Source organism: Dromiciops gliroides, chromosome 4 (assembly GCF_019393635.1).
Source record: "Dromiciops gliroides isolate mDroGli1 chromosome 4, mDroGli1.pri, whole genome shotgun sequence".
In the NCBI taxonomy this organism is placed as follows: domain Eukaryota; kingdom Metazoa; phylum Chordata; class Mammalia; order Microbiotheria; family Microbiotheriidae; genus Dromiciops; species Dromiciops gliroides.
Genome location: NC_057864.1, coordinates 442,034,481 through 442,049,477, shown reverse-complemented (window position 1 = coordinate 442,049,477; position 14,997 = coordinate 442,034,481). Strand labels below are relative to the sequence as shown.

Here is a 14,997-nt window from a genome sequence, read left to right as displayed (position 1 = left end):
TTGTTTAGTACATGTCCTTGTCAATAATAGGTGATCACTAAATATTTGTTGATTTACTGTTTTCTGAATATGTCACTTTAGCTATCAGGTTTATTGCACAGGCCACTCTGCCCCCAGGACACTGTAGAGATAGGCTATGAGCCACACTTAAAAACCCAAAGAGGTATGGGAAAGGGCAAGGAGAAAATACTCATGGGAGGTTGATTTACTACCTTTTAAGATCTCCTCTGAGACTCCAGAGCAATCCTGACAAAGCAGAGGAGCATAGTCATGTATCAGATTTCCATTCAAAGCCTCAACCTCAAAGAACTCCTAAGAAAACTCACCATCAGCTCCCCGATGCTCTGTCTTTTGTCTCCTGCTCAGAGTGGGTCACAATGAGATCATTGGAGTCTGCCGAGTGGGGATCAGTGCTGAAGGCCTGGGAAGAGATCACTGGAATGAGATGTTGGCCTATCCACGGAAGCCCATTGCACACTGGCATTCCTTGGTGGAGGTAAAGAAATCCTTCAAAGAGGTGGGTGTGGCCCCTCTTGGCCCTTAGATTGCATGGGTTGTGCATGGCTCACTTGGCTAGAGAATGGCAATCAGCTTTTCTATAGGTTCAAGACATTTCCTGGGAAAAGAGGCAGTGCAAGGCCATGCGTTGAGGTGTGTGGTTCCCCCACCCCACCATTTTCTTTTTGGTTTGGTTTCAAATGTTTTGTCCTTAAGGCTTAAAAATGCAGAGAACAAATAATGGATGTGCTCCCTTGAGATGAAGATGAAAAGTCAACTGATAAAAATTTTGGTCATTGAGTAGAGGGCGGTATGGAAAGCCATGAATATTTTCACAGTGGAAAATAAGTATGAGCCTGTAATGTTACAGTGAGGTGAAGACAGAGCACTGAACCTAGAGTTACAGCATCTGATTTCAAATCCCAGCTCGGCTATTGCTGCCTGTACGACCTTGGGTCGTTTCATCTCTCTGGGCCTCAGTTTCCTTATCTGTACTATAAATGGGTTGGACGAGATGACCTCTAAGATTCCGTCCAGTTCTAAATCTATGATCCAATAACCCTGTTATATTAATCATTGAAATGACTTCAGAAAGTCCCCCTGAAGATAGGACTAACATTAAGAGAAGAGATACATGAAGATATGGTAGGATTTTTCTCCAGAAAAGAGACCCTGGATGGATAGGAAGAGTGGTTCCATTCCCCGTCCCTATCCCCGAAGTATTGAGAGAGAACTGATGGCTTTTCAGTCATGGTCAATGCCCACCTTGTCTTTGCATTGCGCTTAGGATAAAGGGGGCACGTTTTGTGCCCCCTCAAAAGAGGACAAATCTATCACCCACACCACCCCCACAATTCCCACACAATTCAATGCAATGAGCTACATCTCTAAAGAAGGCAGAATAACAGAGAAGGAGAGAAAAGCGACAAGACTTGAAGAATGGGAGGCTAAATCCCAGATGGGAAATTCCCACCATGTAGGGAAGGTCCCTGGGGCTCAATTTAGTCTTTTGGCAGTTTTACAGCTTAGGGAATCATGAAAAATCCCCTTTACAGAAGCTTTTTGTTTCTTACAGTCACCAGGGAGAGAAATGCAAGTCAAACAAGCAGCATCTCAAAGGAGCTTCCCTTGTGGTACTTTGGTAGTCCTCGGGCCAAGGCAATGGGACTAGGTTCTAATCATAGCCAGGGAGGTGTCTCTCATACTTGCAAAAAAGAAGAAGACTAGGTCCTGAAAAGCAAGAGTACTGGGCTTTAGGGCTGGCTCTGCCCGTAGCTCCTTCCGTGATTTGGGTCAAGTCTCTTAAATTTAGATTTTCCCCACCTAAGAAATAGACTGGGTCAGATGAGATAACTTCTCAGGCAATCCTCACCCCACCAGTCCCTAAAACTCTGTGATTCCTCTTCAGGAATGCTTACCTTCTTCTTCATTTGCAGGGAGAGGGTGAAACCTCCTAAGGCCACGAGGCATCGAAGCCTACAACAGAAATATGGTGGAAGCTAGTCCTCCTCATTTCAAGCAGAGGATGGATGGCCACCTGTCAGGGATGTTGTGTTGTCTGGTAGAGGCCAGACTAGGTGACCTCTGAGGTCTTTTCTAATTTTGAAGTTCTGGGATTCTCCCAGATTCCTAAAGGCTTTGTCTGTTGTCATCTCAGTTAGGCTTCGGGTCTGATAAGACTCTGGATAAGTACGTAGGATCTGTCAATCCATCAATCCCGACCAGTAAAAAAAAAAAAGAAGAAGAAGAGAAAAAAAGCCCTTATGGTGTAATCCTCCAATCTCACCAATCTCACAGCCCTTCACCCTAAACCCTAAAGGCCATTTTCCCACTCCGCTCAGTTCAATGGGAGCAGTACTGACAGCAAAATGGAGAGACGCCTGCCGCCTTGCTCCTATGGGGAGGGTAGGAGTAGTATGCACTGAGAAAGCTTGAAGGAGGGAGTCTAGGTTTGGAAATAAGCAGGGAAGATGGAAAAGGCAGGTGGGGAATGAATCGATTCTCTCTCTTTTTGTAAAGCTTCCCTGATCTGATGCCTTTGGGGTTTTCCAAAAGGGAGTAAGGCAGCAGGAGCAAAGTGTTTCTCATTCCAATGATTTATGTTTGCCTGATGTCCCCATATCTATGTTGTCAGTCTTTACAAGAGCAGTCCTTCCACTATCCAGAGTCCCCTCCTTGAAGGGAAGACTCTCATCCCACAAATGCATCTCCCTTCCTCTTTTCATCTTCCAGTAGTTACTGCCCTCTCTCAGCTAGGTGTGTGAGACTCCCCCTATCAGTATCTCTCACTTAAGCATCAAATGAAGTGATTGAGGGAGATTGTGGATTCCCCACCCCCTGCCCCATTCTGGAGATAATTTTTTGTGTGTGTGAGGCAATTGGGGTTAAGTGACTTGCCCAGGGTCACACAGCTAGTAAGTGTTAAGTGTCTGAGGCCAGATTTGAACTCAGGTTCTCCTGAATCCAAGGCTGGTGCTCTATCCACTGCACTACCTAGCTGCCCCCCATTCTGGAGATAATTAAAAACAGGTAGGCACCTGTATGTCTGGAGTGGTTTAGGAATACCCTCTCTAAGAGCAGTGGGTCCCTCTTCTTTGCTCTGCCACTAAAGAGCTATGTGAGTTTGGACAAATTGCTGAACCTCTCTGGGCCTCCTGGTTCCTCAGCTATGAAATGAAGGCACTAAAAAAATCTTTCAGGTTTAAACATCCATGATTCTAGTTAACTGGTATCCCCAGGATTCTAAAATCAGCTCTATGAGTAGGCATTCTATAAATCCCAACCCTTCTCTATCCCAGTTCCCAGGCTGGGGTTGTCTATGGCACATTCAAGACAATGATTTTTAGAGGTCAAAGTTTGGTAGTGTTGGGGGCAGCTTGGTGGTGCAATGGATAAAGCACCAGACCTGGATTCAGGAGGACCTGAGTTCAAATCTGACCTCAGGACACTTGGTACTTACTTGCTGTGTGACCTTGGGCAAGTTACTTACCCTCACTGACCCACCAAAAAAAAAAAGAAAGAAAAAAGTTTGGTAGTTTTACAGTAGAGAGACTTGACCCCAGAGGTTCATGATGAATGCAAAGTAATTAAGCCAAATAATTGAGTTTAAGTTTTATTTCTTTGAGAACTTGCATGCAGGAATTCATGCTGAAAAAAAAGAAAAAAGGGGAGAAAAAGGAAAAAAAAAAAGAAGAAAAAAGATGAAATGGACCCAAGATCTTGGAAATGAATATTTTATGAGACAATAAAAGGAAAGTAACAGTATAGGGGAAAGTAAGAAGAATAAATTGATTAATATCTTATGGGTTTTCTTTTTTTCCTTTGTCCTCTTACACTCAGCTTCCAAGACTCTTCTCCCACTCCTGCTCCCACACCCCACACCCTGCCCAGGAGCTATTTCATATTTCTTTCCAATTGATGATCATTCCTCTGCCTCAAAAAAAAAAAAAAAAAGCTGAAAAACGTGATACTTCTCAGCAAGAGGATTTCACTGGTATTCATCTGCATAAAATTCCCACCCACACTTACTGCACCTGGTGGTTGAAGGATCTTTGTTTAAAAAAAATACCTAAAACGTCAGCTTGGTAGTAATAACCCTTCTGTGTTTCTGTGTCCAAAACTCTTTGCTGTTGACTATCGTTTCCAACCGCCTTGGAGTCATCCAAAAAGAGAATCCTTACTGAGAGCCTAGACCTTTGGTTCTGGCTCCCCACTCCCTCTTGACTTACTGGGCCATTTTGCCTGAGTGTTCACTTCTCATGTCTCCTGCTTCTCCATTTGTAAGATGAAGAGAACGATCTTTATTCCCTAGTTCATGGGAAGATAAATAAGATAGTATCTGAGAAGCACTCTCTATTTATATAGCACCTTTCTTAGAGAAGCTTAGAATGCTGTGATTATTTTTTTTTCCTAATGAGAACAGAGGACACCATCCTCACTTGCTTGTTTTGGACATAAAATAATGTTGAGAGGGAACAAATTATCTGAAAAAGACATTTCTCCCTGCTGGGAATTTTTCATGAATAAAAATTAATTAAATCACAGCTATCCCTCCCTTTCCCGCAGCAGCCGCTGCTGATTCTGCTGCTGTAGCCACCCCTGCTACTGTCCCCTTCCTTCCCTGTTTCCAGTTCTAACATATCATCTCAGTCACAATAGCCAGTGTCTCCATCGACTCAATGGCTTCCTCAGGGAAGGCCAAGCTCGGATCGTCAGCCAGCGATGCTTGTCCCTGTTGGAGTCTGACCCATTTCAGGCCAACAAAGGCCCCCTGCTCAAATTGCCATAGCCCTGTACAATCATTTCAGTGCATGCTGGGGGCTGCTCCTTCACCATCTCTGAGTCTCTAGGAGCATCCTCCCTGAAGCAATCATTGACCTTGCCATTGTCCAAGAAATCTCGATCCTTTCTTTGTTGAATCTTTGTTTGGAAAAAAACAACAACCAACAGAATAGCCAGGAAATCATCAGTCCATCCCCAATTAGCCCTAGCTGGACAATTAAACCCAATGTGACTTCTCTTTAACAGTATGGAAGGTATCCCTGTGGCTGTTTCAATTCCCCTTCCTCTTGCCTGGTCTATAAATCAAACAGTGGATTAAGTAGTATGGCTTCCCTAGAGAGAAAACAGTAATTTCAATATACCTTTCACCAACATTAAAGGCTGCTATAAGAAAAAAAATTAGAGGTCTTGAAATGTGTTTTAAGCGCGAAGGGTAATAGAGTCAATCCAATTTCACCTCTTGGTGAAGCACATGAGTCAAATTTCACAATGGGCGCATGGAGCCCTCAGCAACCAATTTAATTTATCTACAATATTTCACCAGGGAAACCCTCGATTGTGATTTCATTCATGTGGATGCTGCAAGCAGAGACTGTCACCTGGAGTTAGGAGTAAGTACCCACCGGGATGGGCCCAACAAGGCTAGGCTTCTTGGTGTATTTTCTGCCTTCTTGGCCCAGAGTGGCCTCGAGCAGAGATGGTGATGGAATGGAAGGAGTACTGGTTTGGGAGTCAGGAAACCCAGGTTGTAATCTTGGCTCTGTCACGAGCTAGTTGCGTGAGCTAAGGAAGTCACTTATCTTTGCCAAGACTCTATCTCCCTCATCTGTCAAATGAAGGGCTTCAATAACATAACCCCCTTCTCCAGGCCCTTTGAGTATATGATTATTCAACAATAGGACTTTATAAGATTTAGAATCCAGAAATGAGAACTGAGAGAGTTGATGTTATAGAGAGGCCATGGCCCCAAGCTGTTGGTGTCCCACTCCATAGCAATCCAGTCAGCCTTACAGCCTTGTGCTCTCAGGACATAGGATTAGTGATCACCACCGACTGTCTACCCAGCACCTCATTATCACCCAAGGGCTTTGTGCTGGATTGTTCTCATGATACCCAGAGGGCTGTGAAACCTGAGCCTTGCATGACAAAGTCATTGAGTCCACAGTCCTGCTCTTCCCTGGATCAAGGAAGAACTCCATAAGCTCAGTGGCTTTGGGGTCTGGGGTGTCAACTTGGGGGGGCTGATCATCCATCCATCCCATGGGTGAGCTCATCTATCAGTTTTGCTCAAAGACAAGTAGTCTACTCCTTAGGAAGCTTGGCCCTAGTATCTGGAGATGATGAGATGTGTCCAGTGGAAATCACTCACTGTCTTCAGGTGAGAAGAGAATAGACAACTGGGTGACTAAGGACCTATCACCCTGAGAAGCTTCAATCTTCCTAGGAGATTCCAGCCTCTCTAGATTTCACCTCCTGGGAATTTTGATCAAAGAGACAGCCTGTATCCTTGTGAATCCACCATCATTTCTACTTTCTTGCTGTAGGTATCAAAAAGGTTAGGCCAAGGTAGGATCATCCAGGCACTGAAGAGAAAACAAGAGATACCACAGTTTGGGAGAGAGATGGTGTTTTATAATAGAAAGAGTAGAAGATTTAAAGTTAGAGGACCTGGGTTCAAATCTTGATTCTGCTACTTAATGCTTATATGACCTCAGGCAACTCACTTAACCTTTCTGGGCCTCAGTTTCCTCATCTGTTAAGTGAGAAATTTGGACTAGATGGCCCCTTTCAGTTCTAAGTCTATAAGCCTGTGAGTAGGGCTCAGACAAAAGGATAAGGCTCCCAAACAGATCAGGATTAAGTCAGATCCTTGACAGTAAGACACCACTGCATCTGTGAGTTGATTTCTAGTTTAAAGGAATAGTTGAATCACATAGAACCAGAGTCCACCCATCTTCATTCCCACCCCCAACTCGTTACAACCATCGTGCTCTGCAGAGAGATGAGTCAGCTGTGTGTGTGTGTGTGTGTGTGTGTGTGTGTGTGTGTGTGTGTGTGTGTGTGTGTGCTGGGGAGGTGAGGGAAAGGGTAGATAGAGGGTAGAGATAGGGAGGGGAAAAAGCTTGTGGGAGGTAGGGAAGTGGGGAGTAGTTCCCAATAGGGGAAGGGGCAAAGGCCTGAAAACCTAGAACAATCTCCAGTCAGGATCTCCTCCCCATCTCTTTTTGCTTCCTGTCCTTAGATTGCCTATGGCCTCTCGGGTTAAATGTAACTACCCAATGCAATGTCAATGAAGCATAAGGCAGAAGTGTGGCATCAGACCCCAGAGCAGAGCTGTATTAGTTTTTAAGCCGGACTAACAGCTCGCAGACAAATTGCTAATAATTCATGATTGTGGGTTCCTGACAGTTAGGGTGCCTTTTTGGCCGCCCTGCGTAATCCGATTTTCAGTTTGAAAAATGACTGAGGACACTCAGGAATCAGGCTCAGGCTCAGGACCTCATTAAAACACATGTGCACACAAACAAACAAACAATAGAAAATAAGAGAGCTTTAATTACTTTTGCTGTGTCTTTTTTTTTTAAAATCGGGTATCTGAAAATGAAACAGTAACGCTGTTTCCTTTACTTCTCTGCATGGCCTGCAGCAAAATTCAGGAAAGCTTATGAAAGCTGGGAAAGAGTGAATTCAGTGCATGAGGGCCCAATAACTGCTGGGCATATATTAAAAAGACCAATCCCTTGACAGGGACCTGCCCCTCCAGCCTTCCTGGTATAATAATAATGATGATAATAACAAGAACTTCTTGTTTCTCTCCAGTGGCAGGGCCGAGCTGCAAGCTTCGACAGCCAAGGTTCCTGCCCATCTCCAAAACTTCCTCCAACACCGTGAGATGCATGGCCGTGGAACACCAACGGGACTAAGCGATGTTATTTTTGCCCTTGTTCAACAGTCCAAGTGCGGGGGAGTTAACCCGCAGCAGCAGCAGCCAGCCACTCACTCCAGAGTCTTAAATGTTCCTGCCGTAGGTCAAGGCTGAGAAATTTCTTGTGTGGTCAGATTTGTCTTAGTCTTTTCTGTCTCCCAAGGTGATTTTGTTTGTTTGTTTGTTTGTTTGTTTGTTGGGGTTTTTTGTTGTTGGTTGTTGTTGTTTTTGTCATTGTGGGTAGTGGTTTTCACTTTTATGGATCTGCAGTCAAGGAAAAAGTAGAGGGGCAAAGGAAGAAGTGGTGAAGGATAGAGTGCCCCAAGGTTTGTCAAATAAAAGTTTAGAATAGTAGTGTTTTCTGTGGGGGTGGTGAAGCTTTGAAATTCTGCACCTCCACCAAAGTCACCCTACTCCTGAAAAGGAAGGAACCTAAGCTGAGCTAGCCCTTTTATTTTCAGAGTTCCCTACCAATGGGGTCACTCTTTTGTAGCCAGTGTTGGGTTGACCTTGATTCACCCAAATCCTTGGTTGGCTGGTATTTAGAAAACCAAGATTTGAACTCAAAGTGTTCTCATTTTGAAAATTTAACCAAATTTGAGGGGGTTGTGAGATTTGTACAGGGGGCGGATCCCCTGAATTTGCTTTGTCACATGAATTGAAATAAGTTGCCTCTTCAAGAAAGCAGAAATGTTTTCTTAGGGAAGAGTCTTGCTGGAGCCAAACGTGCCGACTGTTTCCTGGATCCCGGCGGCTAATGGTGACATTTGTTTGCAAACGGGAGCTTTGTTCTCAAAATACCCCTAATTATAAAGAAAGAAAGGCATATATAACATATGTTCAGGAATGATTCGCAGTAATATATAGTTTTCAAATTTCCATGAGATACCAAACAGCTGCTGAAAACATTCAAATGGGCCAAAAGGAAACCCAGATAAAAGGCAAATTTCTGAATAGTAAGTTTGGGGATCTGGGGTACCGCCCTCTGTCCATCTTGCCATTGGACCCATATTTTCTACTAGGGTCAATTCACCTCATCTGCTTTGGCAAACTATGGACTTTGGAGATAATTTTCACCTTCAGCTTTAGTTCCTGTAAATTGCTAAGTACTTCTGTGTCATTTGTTTCCCATGTTAATAAATGGGTTTTTCTTTAGCTATCTACTTTAGGCAGATTCAAGGAAAAGGCTGATATCTGTCCCCACACTTATGTTAAGTCTGAGTTAGTGGTGGATTTAGAGCCCACCAGTCAGGGCCAGGGGCTCAGCCTCCATCTGAATGGCATTAGTGAATATGCTGGAGAGGAATTTCCATGCCAGATCAGAACTCACTATTGCAAAACTTGCAAGACCAATGTATTTAGGACTTACCTGGGCTAAGCTAGAGATGCCCTCTATCAGCCCGGTGGGAAGGTCAAATACATAAAACCCATTCACCAACCTTGTGTCTCATTCTTTATACATGTTACATGCTACTAGAGCAGTAAATCAATAAAGTAAACCCTTGTTTTAAACCAAAATAACAGGTTTTTCTTTTGGAATTACTCTGAGAAGCGTCGTCAACTACTCGTAAGATTGTTCCAGAAACTACACGAGCTAAAGTGGGCATTGCAGCCTAGATTTAGAGTTATTGGGGAACTTAGAAGTCATTGCATTTAACTCCCCTCACCTTTATAGATGAGGAACTGAGGTAGGTGAGTGGAGAATTATTCAGCTGAAAAAAATTAGATGTAGATAAACCCAAACCTCACCTTGTCCCCCTAGTCTAGGGCGGACACCTAGCTGCCCTGTTCTCTTTACTCTTGTAGGCAGGTGACAATTGCTGATTCTAGCCTCAGACCTTTTAGAAAAAGAATTGAGTTCGGGGGCAGCTAGGTAGTGCAGTGGATGGAGCACTGGCCCTGGATTGAGGAGGACCTGAGTTCGAATCTGGCCTCAGACACTTGACACTTACTAGCTGTATGACCCTGGGCAAGTCGCTTAACCCCAATTGCCTCACCCCCCCCCAAAAAAAAGAGTTGAGTTTGATGTCCTTTGGATGAAATATTTCAGTCTTTGCAAGCTCTCCATTTTGTCAGGTGGATTAAGTAATGCCTATCCTCCATCTTCCTGTAAACTTGTAGAGATCAAATAAACAGGCTAGGAACAACTTCAAGGATGTTTTGGAGAACCAAGTTATCTGGAGCACTGTTCCTTTCTCCAAACTAACATGCCGTTGCCTTTGTGGCTGAGGATACCTCTCTTCTTCCTCCTCCCTTCCCTAACCCCCCCCCCATTGTTAATTAATTACATGATCATTTACCAAAATATATCATCAATCATTTCTTTGGGTCTTTTCAATCTCCTTCACCACTGAAAGTTTTAGTTCAGTTAAGTCTCTGTCTCTTGCCTGTTTTTTTCTGACCATTTCAAATACTCAAGGTTCCAAAGTTAGTAGGTGGACAAGCCCACACACAGGACATGGGAATGCTTGTTTTGTGGGGGTTTTTGGTTGAGGGCAATTGGGGTTAAGTGACTTGCCCGGGTCACACAGTGAGTAAGTGTCAAGTGTCTGAGTCTGGATTTGAGCTCAGGTCCTCCTGAATCCAGGGTCAAATGCTCTATCCACTGTGCCACCTAGCTGCCCCTTGCTTGCTATTTTTTAATCTTTATTTCACAGAAGTTACTACTGGGCCATATGCAGAAGGGCTGGTTTCTTTTCCTTTTTTTTGACCCTGGTAACACTGCGCATGCCACAGCACTCAGACTCACCTGTGTAGTTGTAAAGTGTCACTCACAGGAGTACTTCACTGTGGAGGACCCTGTTGTTTCCTCAAGCTGTTCAGCTCAACAAGCAGGCCCCTCCAGATGCCAACCACTCCCCTGAGGAAAAGATTTCACATATCCTCAGCATCTTAAGATGTGATACTTTTCTATTCCAAGAAAGAGGATCCTGTCTTATCTCTCAAAGCAAGCTTCGGGGAGGCAATATGGAAATCAATGACAGTCTAGAGCAATTGAGGCAGAGTAGAGAAAGCAAGAGATTTCCAACTTCTTTCCAACTCACCCTCAGCTTTTAAAGAATTTAGCAGTAAGGTATGCTAAGTGGAGAATTGAAGGTAACATGCATTTGGATACATCTGCATTCAAATTACAATAAGACTCTGAAGAATTTGAATTCAATCAGTTACCCTCATTTTCTGAAGCAGGCAGTTCTCAAAGTATGGCTCGGGGACGTGCTGGCCACCTCCAAGACCCTTTCAGGCAGGTCCTTAGTTCCAGAGGTCAAAATTAGTGTCCTAAAAATGCTAAGATATTTTCATTTCTAATAAGGCAAATATTGATCAATATTACTCACATAAACAAAAGCTCTTCAGGGGTCCTCAATCATTTTAAGATTTAAGATTGCAAAGGGGGTCCTTAGATCAAAACGTTGAGAACCATTGATGTGAAGAAACATATTATAATAGGCCTATTGTGAGGGTCACAGATCAGTCCAGCAGGAAATTCAGTGACGTTTCAGCCAAAGAACTGATAAAAACAACATAAAGTTTTGTGGGAGCAGCAGAGACCAGGATGGAATGAATGGCTGACTTCCCAAATCTAATCAGAAAAGGTAAATTCCTCCCAGTAAAATCATATTAATCATGATATAGTTGTTCCAAGTTAAAAGCAAACCTAATAGGTAATGATCCTGATCAACAAAATCAATAAGTTAAGGGGTTCTAATTTGATCTACCTACAGATCACTGCAGCAAACTCCTCTGGCCTTCAATACTTAAATAGATCTGAGATCTCATCATATTCCACAGTGGAGATAGACAGCAACCCATCTGTTTCTCAACCACATCTTCCATTATATCCTCAATAGAGAACCCAGTACATTGGAAGCCTTCCTTGGGCTCTTTTTAAGATTGGGGCTGAGGCCATCTAGGTGTCGCAGTGGATAAAGCACCGGCCCTGGATTCACGGAGTACTGAGCTCAAATCCGGCCTCGACACTTGACACTTACTAGCTGTGTGACCCTGGGCAAGTCACTTAACCCCATTGCCCTGCAAAAAAAAACAAAACAAAACAAAACAAACAAAAAAAAAAGATTGGGGCTGGGGAAGGGTTCAGTTTCTCCAGGGATATGTCAACTTGATCATTGCACTAAAATGGCAAATTAGAGCTATCACTCTAAGCTCCATCTTCCTCTGCCCCCCTTTTTCATCACTCCTTAGTGGAATAGAGGAGAGGTGGCCATGCTGTATTGAAGACTAGTGAAAATCTATCCCCTATGGATCAAAGTCTGACCATGAAGTTTCTCTCTACTTTAGCTGGTGCTTGGTAACGTGAATTCCCATGCTACCACAGGCCATATTGGGAGCCTTTCCAATTTGACAGGACCTGCTGGGGACTGGGTTTCTGCTGGTATAACCTTTAAGACTTCCACATCTACAAGAGATATTAGTGCAGGGACTTAGTGGACATCCCAATACACATAAAACTGATGAATCATCACATGTATGCACAGATTCACAGACATACCTTCAACACACCACATGAATGTGGATACCTGCCCCTCGCATAGCTTGAAATAAATACAATTCAATAAATATTCAATAAACACCTACTATGTTCAAGGCACTATGCTAGTACCTGGGGATTAAAATGGGAAATGATGAGTATCTTTAAAGAGCTAACATTTTACTGAGAGGAGTGGTGGGGTAGAAAAAAACCAAATATATACACAGATTTTAAAAAAATAACATGTATACAAATAATTTCCAGGGCAGGAGAAAGGGAATGACAATAGCTGGAGAAATCAGGAAAAACTTCTTATAGAAGGTTACATTTGAACTGAAAAATTAAGGGACGTTGGGATTCCAAGAAACCAGGGTTAGGAGGGAGAACATTTCAGAAACAGGGAACAGCCCATGCAAATACATGGAGGTAGGAGATGGAATATCACAATAATCTTGGCTTGCTTCCATCATGGAAGGAGGTCAAAGACACAGAAAACAATAAAATGTGCTTCTACTTTAACTGAATGTACATTTTCTAATAATATTAATAATTTTCTTCACTAAATATTTATACTTCTCAACTGAATAGTAGCACATGTTTGTAAATGTAACAATACTTCATATACATTAGCTCTTTTGATCTGCACAGCAACCTGATGAAGGGGGTAATGAAGTATTGTCCTTCAGCGGATGCATAATCTCATCAATAGTGGGTACTTCTGGGGGCAGCTAGGTGGCGCAGTGGATAAAGCACCAGCCCTGGATTCAGGAGTACTTGAGTTCAAATCCGGCCTCAGACACTTGACACTTACTGGCTGTGTGACCCTGGGCAAGTCACTTAACCCCCATTGCCCCGCAAAAAAATAAAATAGTGGGTACTTCTTCCTCCCACCATTTTACTCCTAATCCTGGATGATTCTTGTCCATGTTTTATTATGTAACTAATCATCCCCATTTTGTAGATGATGAAACTGAGCCTCAGGAAGCATAAGGGATTTACCCAAGATGACACAGCTAGCAAAAATGACTAAGGCAGGACTAGAAATCCATTTCTCACTCTAGCTCTAATGTACTTTCCAAATCAGACCATGTTATCTTTCCAGTGCACCAAACCACACTTCCTCATATATCTTACCTTATCAAGGTTAGTTGGTTTCTCAGTACCAGTTAGAAGTCCCATTGCAACATAGTGAGTCAGTTGTCCTTTGGTGGTTAGAAACTTCCACAAGTACAGGTTGCAACCCCTGATCTCAGTCATCTCCCAAATGAAAAGTGGGAACAAGCAGGTATTGGTGGTATGATGCAAGCCTTCGCCATTATTGAGAAATTAAAAAAAAAAACAGATTGGATTGGGTAGCCGTGAGATAAGGAGGAATAAAGGATGGGATCTAGGTTGCAAGCCTAATGAACTGGGAGAATGGTGGTGCTTTTAACAGTAATCGTCTCTACTGGGGTAGTTGGGGGCAGGGATTCAGGGGAAAAGATATTGAGTTTCATTTTAGACATGATCAGTTTAAGATATCTACCAGACATCCCATTCCAGATATCTGAAAGACAGTTGTAGATATGAGATTAGAGGTCAGCTCAGAAGTTAGGACAGGATAGGTAGATTTGAGAATCATCAGAATAGAGTGTGCTAGACACTAAGAAAGAAGAAGAGACAGAGGAGTTGTTAGACACAAAGAAAGGATATTATGCAAAATAATGTGTTTGTGTCATTGAAGTTTAGAGAAAAGTCCAGTTTGAGGAATGGTCCAAGGGAATGATGTTAGTGGAAGGCTGTGGCCAAGAACAGTCAACAACCTCAGAGCGACACATAGATGATACCTTTGGCTGTCTTTTCTTGCCATACCTTACTTTTTTTCCTTTCAGTTTTGGCTTCCCATCAAAAATCTCCCACAGCAATCTCAAGTTGGAGATGACTAATTCACAATAAATTAGTATCTGGGAGGGCTGTGACTCTCTTCCCTGAGGAGGCTCTTTTTTTTTAACATGGACTTGGAAAGTCAGGTGACATATCAAGGATTATCTATATATGCACCAAGCACATAGACGCACATACGTGGGCAGGCAGCCTGAGGCCTTCCTGAGACAATGTGCAATTTTTCCTTCTCTGGCGTCTTCTTAGATGCTATGAAAAGCCCAGGTTAGTAAGAACCCTTCAGGTCTAAAGAACTGGGGGGTGAGAAATCCTGTGACCTTCAGAAGGAAAAGCTATCAGAACTATTTCTGGAAATTTGAATTGCTAAGCACACAAAGAATTTGGTAATCAGAGTTTGAAGGGCTATCTTCCTTTGTACCACCACCTTTCATATCTCCAGAGAAATCACTGACTGATACAGAGCAGTTAAAACTGGTTCTGAAATCAAAGAGGAAGACCAGCTGCAGCTTCATGCACCAAGTCACCTTCTCACTGGGCACGTAAATTACAAATATGCTTCTTTTCTAGATGGGTCAAACTTGCCTCACTTACTATGCAGAGAGATTCTTCATTTTCCTCTAGGAAGCTGCCCAGCCCCACCCCTCTGTCCTCTGTGGAGGTGGCAGTGGTATATGGCTATGCTGTGTTTGCCAACTTCCAGCCCCAGTGGGCCTCCCCCCCAGACCCTTACTGCTATTCTTTTCTAGGTCTGCAGCTTGTGGGGTGGGACTGTCATATATCTCCCTCCCTGGCACTGAAGCTTTTAGTCAACCTCCTCTGGATCGCAAAATAAAGCTTTGCAATTCACCTAGATTGGCTTAAGAGGAAGTCCCCTGGGGGGGGTGGTGGTATAAAAGCAAGGTAGAATCTGGATAGACCTTGGAAC

General features: G+C 43.3%; 1 protein-coding gene across 8 annotated transcripts in view; it reads left to right on the top strand.

Moving 5' to 3' along the window:
• Positions 1-9,209, top strand: part of SYT6 (synaptotagmin 6) — a 71,590-nt gene extending 62,381 nt beyond the window's left edge. For 5 of the 8 annotated variants that reach the window (XM_043964608.1, XM_043964614.1, XM_043964615.1 and 2 more), the window contains exons 6-7: positions 367-517; positions 7,600-9,209. In XM_043964608.1, the coding sequence (XP_043820543.1) occupies positions 367-517; positions 7,600-7,671 (223 nt within the window). In that variant the 3' untranslated portion in view covers positions 7,672-9,209. Of the gene's footprint in view, positions 1-366; positions 518-5,323; positions 5,391-7,599 lie in introns of all 8 variants that reach the window. The other 3 variants (XM_043964611.1, XM_043964610.1, XM_043964609.1) reach the window with 3 other exon arrangements.
• The last annotated feature ends 5,788 nt before the right edge of the window (positions 9,210-14,997 follow it).